At 38.8% G+C, this 12280-nt stretch overlaps 1 protein-coding gene across 4 annotated transcripts in view; it reads left to right on the top strand.

The window, feature by feature from the left end:
• Positions 1-12280, top strand: part of GRAMD2B (GRAM domain containing 2B) — a 38495-nt gene that overhangs the window by 12313 nt on the left and 13902 nt on the right. For all 4 annotated transcript variants that reach the window (XM_061478515.1, XM_061478513.1, XM_061478512.1 and 1 more), the window contains exons 2-5: positions 7174-7293; positions 9294-9381; positions 9707-9773; positions 10710-10813. In XM_061478515.1, coding sequence (XP_061334499.1) covers positions 7174-7293; positions 9294-9381; positions 9707-9773; positions 10710-10813 — 379 coding nt within the window. The remainder of the gene's footprint in view (positions 1-7173; positions 7294-9293; positions 9382-9706; positions 9774-10709; positions 10814-12280) is intronic.

The raw sequence follows: 12280 nt of genomic DNA, 5'->3' as shown, positions 1-12280 counted from the left end.
ATTCAGACTGAAGCCTTCACCGCTGTGAACAGATGGGGGAAGAAGCCTTCTAGTTACTTTATTATGAAACACCAGTTCTTGATGCCCTGCCAAGAAACAACCGTATCTAGGCATGTCCTCTAGCATTCCTATAGGCACCTCAGTGGTTTAGTCCTCTAGGAATCTTAGTTTAGGATGTTTACAAAGGACAGACCACCTAGGCAAAGAACTTTCTTGATGATAATTTTACAGCTACCATTTGTGCTCTACTAGTTCAAGAAGGGGCGTTTAGGTTTGTTCAGCCTTTTCTGGACAAGAAGGAATGTTATAGTACAAAAACATCCAGTAAATAACAAAATTAGATATATGCCCATTTGGTTTTGTCAGAGTTTACAATAAATATGCTATAGCATAATGCTATGGCAAAGTTTACGTAAATATGCTCTGGCACAATAGGACAGAGTGGATGTTGCTGTGGAGGACAGTGTGTGGCCAGGGGAAAGGTTCATACTGAAAAAAGGAGGCTTACAGAACATTCAGACAGTGTCCTGGTGATAGAAAATAAATTCAAGATGGCCCTAGAAGGTATCTGGCCACCATGTGTCACATCTGATTCTTATAAAAATATCTTTTTCCAAGACTTTGGAAGGAAAAAATGGTTCTGTATATACATATATATATATCAGAGTCAAAAGGCACTGTTGTGAATAGCGTCAGTGAGACCCATTGTTGGAAGCAAGTATTTCCTACTGTGAAATAATAGTTCGTCTACACTGTTCTGTCTTTTCTGGGAACAGAGAGGCGGGCCTTTAAGAAAAATCATAGGTTGCAGAGATAATGGTGAGAAATTCAGCATTGCTAAGCCCTTGGTAAACAGTGAACCTCTAACAGTGATTTCACTTTGATCCCCTTCCATTCTTAATGGAAGATGTGAGGAAATGGGAGATAGACACAATTATATGTTCATTTTCATCTCAGTTGTTGTTTTGCACTGTTCTTGCTGGAGAACCTACAAAACCTTTGTTTTCTGGCACCCCTTCTCTTTGTGTACAACCTGTATGAACAACCAGAATTATTTTTCCCATGTACATTGGTTAAAACACTTTGTGTGCAGCACATTGATTCATTGTCTCTGTGCAGCATATTGAGTCATTATTTCTAAACGTGCCATAAAACAAAAGCTTCTGATCAAGTGATTCATGGCAGCTTCATTTCTTAACTCTTCCTTTTTTTTTTTTTTCTTCAACAGCAGAGAAAGGAATAATGATGTTGGCAAGATTGCTCCCATACCTCTATCATCATCTGTAACTGTTCTGCATTCTTAATAGCATCTATTAATAGAATTGCTGGTGTCTGTTTTTATTTATTTTTGCCTTTTCAAATTAAAAAAAAACACAACTAATTCAGTTTGATGTGATTCTGTGGCATAAACTTTTTTCAAAATCACAGTCACATTGGAAAACTAACAGCCAAATCTTGTATCTTGTCAAGGCATGTTGCTCTGGAATTCTTTCTCAAAAAAAACAGAGATGTAGTTTCAGGTAATGAAGCCAAACATTTATGCTTATGCTCTGATGATCAAGCCCCATTTGTAAAGATACTTGTATTGTTCCAGGGAGAGATTTGTGTTGTTTCTGCCTGAGTTATGGAGAAGATCTAATTGACAGATGCCTAGGAGGTCATACTGAACACGTGAATTATGTTTAGATGCAGTATTTATCTTTTGTTTTCTGAATTCAGCATAGAACAATTGGTAGACCTTACATGTAAGTGCCTTTGCCCTCTTTTCTGTACCCTGGTCAGTTGTATGTCAGGAATTCTTCTTTCTTTTACTTTTTTTCCAGTTAGCTCTGTAAGCTAAAGATAAAAATGGGATCTGATATGAGGTTGCATACTTCCTCTTCAGTAGGAATTGTGGTCCTATTTTTTGTCTTGTTCTGGGTTAAAAAATAAGGTAGGCTAGAACTAGAAGGTAGGAAATCTTTTCCTCCAAAAGGCTGCCAGTGAGTTGGAAAATGAAAAAAAACACATGCTCCAGTCCAAAGCAGATGTGAATGAGTATCTCCCCTAAGATCTCTTTCTTCACATTTGTTCTGAAATGCACCTGTTGAAGGTTCGTGTCATGTACTGGATTTAGCCCTGGCTGTTTTCATGAAAATAGCTGTTGGTAACCCTGCTTGGACTCCCATAAAAATTGCATCATGGGAATCTTGTGGAGTTGAGTGAAAATATGTATGAGAAGACCTTTGCTTTTTGAACTGGGTATCTGAAACGGAAACTCTTGACAAGAGAGCTAAATGGTTTATGTTGCTGTTCCAGTGTTAACTTCATAAAATATCTCATTATAGTGTCTCATGTTTCAGAGCACAGGGAATTCTTCTGTGGTGTTTTGTTTGGTTTTGTTTTTCGGCCGAACTTGATAGCAGTCTGATTTTGATTAGACAGGGAATACAGATAGTTAATAATAGATGGTATTTAGAGAGGAGAATCTACATACTTACTAATAACATCTGCAGTGTCAAAGTGATCTTGCTGATGACCAAGTGCAAAACTTGATCTGCTTATTATGTGAAATGTCTGTTCAGCTGAAGAAAAAAAATTCAGGATTTCCTCTATTCTTAACAGTGCTGAAGGGGGTTCTGTTCAGTATTAACTCAAAAATTCCATTCATCCTTTTAATAAAAATATAGCAACACAGACATACAAAACTACTCACAGGTCGGCAATTGTGTTCCAAGCTGTGAAATAGATCATAGTAAATACTTCTGAAATTAATTACCTTCATATATAAAGTAAGATTCACAACTTTAAAAAGTCTTTAGCTATTGGTTTGGCTCCTCTTTCAGTGATAGCTGTAAAAGAGATTCTACCTGTGCCTGCAGACCTGTTTCAGCTTAGAAATGTATAGGGAAACATATGATGTATATGCATGTGTGTTCACCCATATGCATGCCATATTCATTTAATGTGCAGCTGTATAACTTTGTCTCCATTATACCATGTTTGACTGCTGTCTCATGAGAAGAGAATGGGTCTGCTCCTTGAACAACCTGAGGCACTTAAATCATACCTATTCTGATTAACAAACTGACCCTTTCCCTCATGCAGGGTTTCAAATCTCTGCTTCTTGATTAATGCTTTGTGTATCTCCATATTCAATATAAATGCATCTGTTGGCTGTGTATCTGTCATACAAAATACATAAGAAATGCTGTAATTCAGAATCAGCTGCTTTACTTCCTTCACTTTTCAGCCTTAAGTACAGGCTGTGTACTAAGTGTCTGGGTTTATACAAATACCAAACACATACATTATGGCTATCCTTAACATTTATTATCGCAGCTGTTAAGTAGCTCTGCTGTTTTGTGACTAGGGTAGCTGTAGCTCATTTTCTGTCTGTTTTGACAGTTTTGGAGTCTCAGTGCTAGTCAGTATTTGGTTTTCCATTTGCACAGTAGAAGTGATACTTGGGTTTAGAGGTCAATGAAATCATAACATTATTCTGAGGCATATATTTTTAGGAGATGTATTTTCTCCCATAAAGAGTGCCTTGTGCCACTTAACACTGGAGCATGGCTGTAGTGCTACTGAAGGCATTTTGCTTCCAAGTGGCCAGATTTTGTAGAAACAGACATTTAAATCCTTGACCTTGACTATTGTTAGTTTTTCCAGTACCTAAACCACTCTAAACTGATATGAGTAGGACAGCAGGAGTCTAAACAGACTTTACAATGGAAAATGTATTTTCTTCAGTCTAGGGGTGAAATAATTCAACTGTGTAAAATATGAAAGCAAGCTAAAGCACTCTGAATTCTGATTACACAACCAAAAAAGGCTTGTTCAGGCTTTTGGGGCATAGTGAAGATGTTTAGTGGAATGTTAGGCCATACCTTATGAAAGAAGGTTTAAGACTTTAGGCCTTGTAAAAGGAAGGTTGAGATGATTACCCCTTCAGGGAGTGATGGGTCAAGGAAAGTCTATGCTGAGGATGCCTTTGGTCTGCAGCATGATTGGCAGGGTGTTCTTTCAAGAATTAACACAGTTCATCTTAAGCCCTTGCAGTCATCTCTGCTTGAAGCATGTTGCCAGTATGTCTCCAGGATGCTTCCTAGATAGGTAATTCACAGAATGGCTTGAGTTGGAAGGGACCTTAAAGGTCATCTAATTACAAACCCCTGCCACAGACAAGGACACCTCTCACAAGGCCAAGTTGCTCAAAGCCCTGTTCAACCTGGCCTTGAACAGTAAGGAATTTTTTCCTAATGTCTAATCTAAATCACCCCTTGTGATTTAGATTAGATCACCTACCATTTGTCAGCTTAAAGCCGTTCTCCCTTGTCCTGTCACTGCATGTCCTTTTACAAAGTCCCTCTCCAGATTTCTTGTAGGCCCCCTTTAGGGACTGAAAGTCTCTCTGAGCCTTCTCTTCTACAGGATGCACAAGCCCAACTCTCTGAGCCTGTCTTCATAGGAGATGGGCTCCAGCTGTCTGATCATCTTCACGGCCTCCTCCAGACTCACTCAAGCAGGTCCCTGTCCCTCTTGTGGTGGGGGCTCCAGAGCTGTATTCAGCACTGCAGAGAGGGGGACTCTCTGCAGAACAGAGTAGAGGGGCACGATCCCCTCCCTCAACCTTCTGATCATGCTGCTTTTGGTACAGCCCTGCACATGGTTGGTTTCAGGGCTACAAGTGCACATTGCTGGGACATCTTGAGCTTCTCACCAACCAGTGCTCCCGAGTCCTTCTCCTTAGGGCTGCTCTCAATCCATCATCCACCCAGCCTGTATATGTGCTTGGGATTGCCCTGACCCAGGTGTAGGACCTTGCACTTACCATTGTTGAACTTCATGAGGTTGGCATTGGCTCACCTCTCGAGGCTGTCAGGGTCCCTCTGGGTTCCATCCCTTCCCTTCTGCGTGTCAACCACACCACATAGCTTATTGTCATCAGCAAACTTGCTGAGGGTGCATCAGTCCCACTGCCAGTGTCACTGACAAAGATGTTGAACAGGATTGGTCCCAACACCAGCACCTGAGGCTCTTTACTGGTCTCCACATGGATATTGAACCGTTGACCACAGCTTTCCAAACCTGATCCCTGGCTGCTCTATTTCTCTGTATTCCTCCCAGGCTACTCATCCTTGTTTCCACCATCTGTAGGCCTTCTTTTTGTGTTAAAGTTTGTCTAGGAGCTCCTTGCCCATGCACTCAGGCCTCTGACATTCCTGCCCAACTTCCTGTTTGTAAGCATGCATTGCATGCATTGCTTCTGAGCCTGAAGGGGGTGATCTTTCGAGTATTAACAGTCTTTGCCCTGCTCTATCTCCTCTGCTTTTAAGCCTGCCAAAGGCTGTCATCTTGATTTGGGATCATGTAATTTTTTGAGCCTCTTCCTTTAGCTTTTGGTTTCTGAAAGAATAACCAATTTCTTTGTCTGAATAGACTCAATTCTGGTATAAGAGTAGCTTAGATAACATTACCTCTTAGTATTTGGGCCTTTTGTGATACTTGGGTTCCTACGTCAAAGCCTTTCAGCCTAACAGCTAGTCAGCAAATCCAATAGTTACCCAAGAGAACCAAAAGATACCGTACATCACTGTACTTCTGATGGATGTTTCCTCATACATTGTACTAAGCATGATTATGGACACTAGGGGAGAAGTTACTCTGTGCTCTTTTGATTGATCATTTGCAATAGTGCAGCAGTCTAACAGCTGTTGCAAAACTAATCCTGTTTGTATAAAAGAGATGAAGCAGGATAAGAGGGTTTCTAAGGTAACATGATGACCTGATATGTATGCTCCATTAACAGAGGGGAATGCACCTGAGGGGTTGCACCAATGCTCACTCACATTAAGCCCTAGGGAAACTCTAGTTTGGCTACAGTTTTGCAAACAATCGAAGTTGAATCTCTGGTTATTCAAGATGCAGTTTTCCTCCTACATAACTGATCTGCAGTTTGTGGTCTGGGGGACTAGTTTGTTGTAACTTCTTGTGGCTTTTGAACTTTTTAGACCTGTTACCAGATGGACCAAGTAGTGTGGGTGTCCTTTAGGGTGGATCTGAAGAAGCTTTGTAGAAAGGTTGGTGTGGTTGTGGGGATTTAAAGACAGTAACCACTGTACAGTTCCAGAGTTTTTGTTACCTCTTACATAGCCTGGGAAGTGTTCACGTGTGTAAGCTTATATTGGAGCTGTCAAAGACAACAGTTGTTCCTTGAAGCTCACTTTCTAAACTGTGCCTACTACCACATCTCTCTCACATTATTTCTGTTCATTGCTTCTTACTCAAGCTAGTTTTGAAGGGAACAAGAAAACAGTTTCTATTTAAATTGCTGTATTTAATTATTTTCCTCTTGAAAAATCCTAATTAATATGACACAGCATAATTTTTACTAGGAGTAGGAATTTCTCAGGTCCTGGAGAAGGTTAATGCCAAACAAGAAAACTTTCTGAAATTCAGAAAGCTTTCTGCAGTGTGTGGAACTTGACACATCTGTCTGTCAGCAAGTTTTTTGTTTCACAGAAACCATTCAAATCAGAAGAGATGAAGTTCCTTTGACTTCTAAAATATGTTGACAAATAATGTGCTTCTGAACACTTCACTAGCATGAAACTTAGAGCAGTGCCTTGGTTAATGTATTTCATAGCACTTCCCCTTTTCTGTTATTTAACCTTAAATTACTCAGTTCAATTATTGGTGTATATTTAAAAAGGAAAAAGAACCATCTCTTGCAAGAAGTTAGAGTGCAACGCTGAGCCACAAATCATCTGCTAAGAACTAAGTACTATCACACAAGATACTTTTCTGCAAACTCACCAATTAAATTAATTTCCCTTCGTCATCACATCTGAGTACTGAAGATGGAATGACCTTTTCCTGAACAAGGCATTCTCTTTGGAATGGAAGTTCGAGCTACAAATTTTATGAGGGCTGAAATGTCCATGGCGTTTTTCAGTTTTCCTCTCTTCATTGCTGAAATTTCAGTGCTGGAGCTCAGAATACTGTTCAGGTATATACTACTGTCAAGTCAGTAGATGAAGACTTTTCAGGACTTTACTATAAAAGACATGTCATAATTTTATTCTTTAATATGTGCTGCATTGTCAACATGTTGCAGTGCCATTTGACATCAGTATGAATCCTGCAGTACACATTTGTATCTTCTTAATTATTTTATTTTTCCCTCTGCAGTCCAGATGGAGAAAATGGAACAGATGAAAAAAGAAAGGCAGGAAAATTACCTACAGTGTTGCAGACCCCTACCAGTGAAATGGAATATTTTGATGACCAGAAGAAAGTTGGTGTTGCTAGGTAATGTCAGAAATGCTGTCAGTTCTAGTCAGAAGGAATGCTTACAACCCTTTCAGGAAGCTACACTGAATAGCAAGATTTATCAAACATCCTACTTGCAAACAGTAATCAGAGCCACATTCCAGGGGTTGCTGTTGCCCACCAGTCAGAATTTAGACTTGGGCTGCCATAGCTTCCTTGTTGGAGTTAAAAATACATTGCACTATTTCCTACTACTAGTTACATCCCTTTCACAGAAAATTTCACAGGCAGTCAAACTGATCTGCAGTTTGAGTACTGAGTTTTTATCAGAGCACTTTAATTCTGGAGTATTGATTGATCATGGTAAAACTATGACATAAGTTTTAATTTTGGACTATGAGCTGTATATTGCATCATTACTGTAATGTCTCTGCAAAAACAGTCATTCTTCCTTTTTGAAGAACTGGAATGCATTTGAAACTCTTCTAAAAGAAAGCAAATGATACTAAAATCACACTAGGAGGGCCTGAATACAAATTTTGCATCCCTTTCACTTTGTCAACTGAGCAGCCAGTGCAAAAGTCAGCAGTCAGCCTGACTGTGGTTTTGGTCGCAAAGCTGATATTTAAAAAACATCAGTTTCCTGAAGCATCTTTGAGGAGATTTGTTGGGTTTGTTTTTTTTTGCAAACTGTCCTTCCAGTCTTACTTTTGACAATGTAACGGAGTGTGTGCTGGGCAGGGATTGGCAAAAGAGCCTTTTTTAAAAAAAAAAAAAAAATTCACTGTGCCTTTCAGTTTGACCAGTGCTTTACATACGCACACAAGTATGTGTACAGTGTATTCTAGAGTTTTGTTCTGTGAGGGGCCACTTGAGATCTGCAGCCAGTCCTCCTTCTACCTGAATCAGCCCTGCTCTACAATCACTTTTCTAAATCCAGCTGCATCTCCATTACTTGGGGGTTCTCTTCGTGTCACCCTTACAATTTCTACTGGAAATCCTGAACCTCTCATGTTTAGGAAAGTAAAGAAAACTTATTGTGCAGGATAAGTTGCAGTAATGGAAAGTTTTGTAGTGTATTCCTTTCCCCCTTGAATCTGAAGCACAATATGTTCTTCAAGTCATTCAGTACAGGAGTCCCGTTGTGATTTTCATTTTGCTCTTCAGTCCTGCTGTTCAATATGCATCTGAAGGCCTCTAAAAAATGCTTAATATGCTTTTGTTCTGTGCTAAATAGCTCTCAAGAATAATGTTTGTCTCTTCCTGATTTATGAAGCTGTTATCCTACACGTTCTTGTTTTCTGAACAGTCCATGCCGTTAATTTCTCCTTTATGAAACAAACAAAACCTTTCCCAGCCATCTGCAAAGGCTTTCCTCTGTACTTGTTCTGCTCTAGAGTTTTTGGGTTTTTGGTTGGTTTTGTTTTTCCAATACATATGGCTATAGCTGTACAGGTGCAGCCTCCTGTACAACTGGCGCTCACAATTCCATTTCACCTCCTCTAGGATTGCTGGCTATTTTAATGATTTCATTGCACTGTACTACACAGTTTATAGCCATCCTCTGACTTGTGCACCTGTTTCTTCTCACTAGCACTTTCCAAATGTGCTCAGATTTTGTAATAAAAGTTCACAGCTTTCTGTATACTGCCTTGCACTTTCAGCTACCAAGTTTTACCTTACTTTATCTGACATTGGTAAGCAACATGCATAGTGCTAGTATTTCACATTTTACTAAGAAACAAACAAATGTGGACCTAAGCACTGTGGTCATTGATTAAGATGTAAAAATGTCTTGAACTTTCTTTACCTTTTTACAAGTAGCAATTCAAGATATTATTTCTGAATAAAAGAAGAGCTTCAGTGAGAGTCAGCATAGTTTAATAATAATATATACTCTTTATTGACATATAATCCCTGATGAATCAGATAATAGTTATTAAAGGGTTAATATGTTTCATGGAAAAGCACATCCTGTTAGTAACTTACCAAGACTAGTGAACTGAGGCCAAACTGACAAGGCCTTTTTGTATCTTCAGGACAAAGATCAGCACAGATAGTCCATTCCTGACAATGGATATCAAGAGTCACTCCAAGATTGAAAGGAAAAAACGTGCCTCAAATCAGGTAGGCCAGAGGACAGGCTTGTTTAATTGCATGTAGCAAGAACAAATACATACCTCCCATGAGAGCCCCCTTGTTTAGCAATATTATAGTTCATGGTTGTATAAGGACGTAGGTTCCTTTTTTATCAGTGTGTTATGTACCATCAGAGTGTGGGTGTAAGCAAAATACAGACTTAATAGTCACATAGCAAAAATGAGAATTTATTGTAAACCAAGTGGTCAAAAATGAGAATGTACTAAGAGGACAGGAAGTGGAGTGGGTCATTTGATTTTAATACTGTCTAATAAGGTATGTGTCTCTGAGTGTGGGCTTTCTTGTTTTTTAGCTGAAGGCAAATGCACACTTTCATAAGCTGTTTCTAGATGTTCCTATTGATGAGCCACTGAAACAAAGTAAGTATTAACTCCCTTGTCATTGCTGGCTGTGGATCAAAAATAATGTTTCCTGCCAACTGTGGTGATGTACAAGACGGACTACCTAAATTTTAAAAACCTGAAACTCCAGCTGCCTAGAGCTACAAGGGCTTCACCTGCTTGCAGTAGGTGTTTTTGTTGTGATCTTGCAAAACTTAAATCTTCAGACACTGGGCATCTTTGGAAATCATAGCTCCCTTTGCACTTCTTAGCAGAGTAACCTAGTACATTTTTTGGTACTGAAGCTTCCTTATTAAAGGCGTTAGTTGAGACAGCACTGGTCAAATGATTAGTTGAAGTTTTTGCCGTTGATGATGCTTTAAGATCTAAAACACTTCTACAACTTGAAATGTTTAAAGATTCTGCTGTACTCTGTGGTAGTTATAACACAATTCTACATAGGTATAAGAATGTTTCTTGAAAGGGAAAGAGTTAATGCGTGAGAAATGCTTTGCTTAATGGTTGTGAAGTAAAAGCAGTATTACTTTACACATGTTGTACCTCTGTTGGCACTTGTTCTAGATAACTGCTATGGATCTAAAAGCTTGAAGCTAAAACCTTTTCGTTAAACTCTTCACATTTATATAATATTGTTACCTGTAAGGTAGTAAAAACATTTATAGGAAGCTAGGTAGTAGTAGTCTCTTAGAAAGAATTTTTGGCTTCTGGGAGCCAGTTGCATTTCAGTCTTTGTCCTTCAGGTATTTTGAATCTAAACTTAGGCCTGTGAAATCTCCTGAGCCTGTCAGTGTTATTTAAATTTACTGAATATTTCAAGGGTTGACAATGTTTATCAAAAGCCGTAAACATATACATATTACAGCTTTGGAAAAAGAGCGAAACAAAAGCCAAACTGATAATAGTTGGCTTGGGTTGTGGTTACCTTAAAGATTATAGAGTATCTATTTGTTTCAGGCTTTACCTGTGCTCTTCAGAAAGAAATTCTGTACCAAGGAAAATTATTCCTTTCTGAAAACTGGATTTGCTTCCATTCTAAGGTTTTCGGTAAAGACACCAAGGTTAGTAAAATCTTTATGTACAGAAGAGTGATGTTATTCCTTAACACTTTGTTCATCACCAGAAGTTCACATTATTATGCAAGGCTAGAACACTACTAATAAATACTTCTATGTATTACTGAGTGCAGTCACTGTTCAGAAGTGATGCCCGAAAGTCACATTAGAACTGGAGCCTTATTATTAAAGATCAAAGTCTCTCTCTTAAAGACTTCCTGTCTGGAAAAAAAAAAACAACAAAACCAAAACACAAACAGATGAAAGGAAAGGATCTTATATGCAGCAGTGAGAGCATTGCCAACCCCATGTAGCATAAATTATACAAAAATGTCCCCCTTGGGGTAAGTATGGAGAAGAGGAGGAAGGGAGGCTGAGAAGTATAAGAACTGTTAAGTCTGTAGATGGGGAACTGGAAGGAAAGATATGGGATATTAAGACACTTAAAGAGGCTTCTGAGTTGAGGGGCAAAGGTCTTTAAAGGATAATTCTAGCACTCCTGTTCTGCATAAACTGAGAATAGGGAAAGAAGAGCCAATTTGCTAGGTTTTTACTTGTGAGCCTAGTATAAAGAGCAGAAATGAGACATGTACAGTCAGGAAGATCCTAATGTACCAGATCATCATTTATGCTTTCTTGGGGCAGATATGACCAACCTAGGGCTTGGGCCCCTGTGCTGAATAATATGCATACAGATAAAAATAAATCCTTTCCAAAAAAGATCTGTGTTCTAGTTCTGTTGATTTGGAGCATTTGGAGTAGTTCTGTTTACATGAACCCTGCTTTGATTTTGAGTTTTTATTGGGAGAGAGCTGGATTTGCTGGAATGATTTCTTTGGCATCTTTCTCAAGTACTTCCTTGAACATAGTTCCTGGTTAGATCCAGACCCTCAGTGAACTGGGTGTCGAAACCTGTTCAGGAGTTCAGTGTATCTCATTTCTCTGCTGTCATCTGTTTTGGTGGGACACCATCTGTCTTTGAAACGGCTTTTAAAAAGTTGGAATAGGCTTACAGAATGCTTAAAATTATTAATGGTACATTGTTCATATTGACCTTATGGGTTATTGTTTTACTGCTTGGCCTAAGAAATTCGGTTATTGTTGATTCCTGGTTAATGGATTCTGTTAGTCAGAGGCAGTATGTTAATGCAGATGGTGTGTATGTTGGTGAAAGCCATTTGGCACAAAAGGAAATAAACAAATGGTTGGATACTGTAGCGGCTATCTTGGCAATTAGTTTCATTAAAATTGAATCTGATGTACTAGCAATCCACCATTCACCAGAAATAAATAAGACTACTTCAAACTGTGGGACAGCTTTCTAAATTCAAACTAAGCTAAATATTTACAAAAATCTAGTAGAACCCTACCAAGTAATTTCTGGGGAAAAAAGAAGCATAATAATAATGATGTTTTACTAGAAAAATTATCTTTGTCTAGAGGGCTTAAAATGCAGAGGTATGCATGTTTATG

Source organism: Pezoporus flaviventris, unplaced genomic scaffold, assembly GCF_033815535.1.
Source record: "Pezoporus flaviventris isolate CSIRO_AGI_PZ_B2104156 unplaced genomic scaffold, CSIRO_AGI_Pfla_v1 ptg000126l, whole genome shotgun sequence".
NCBI lineage: Eukaryota > Metazoa > Chordata > Aves > Psittaciformes > Psittacidae > Pezoporus > Pezoporus flaviventris.
The sequence above is the reverse complement of the archived record's forward strand: the minus strand, read 5'-3'. Positions and strand labels throughout refer to the sequence as shown.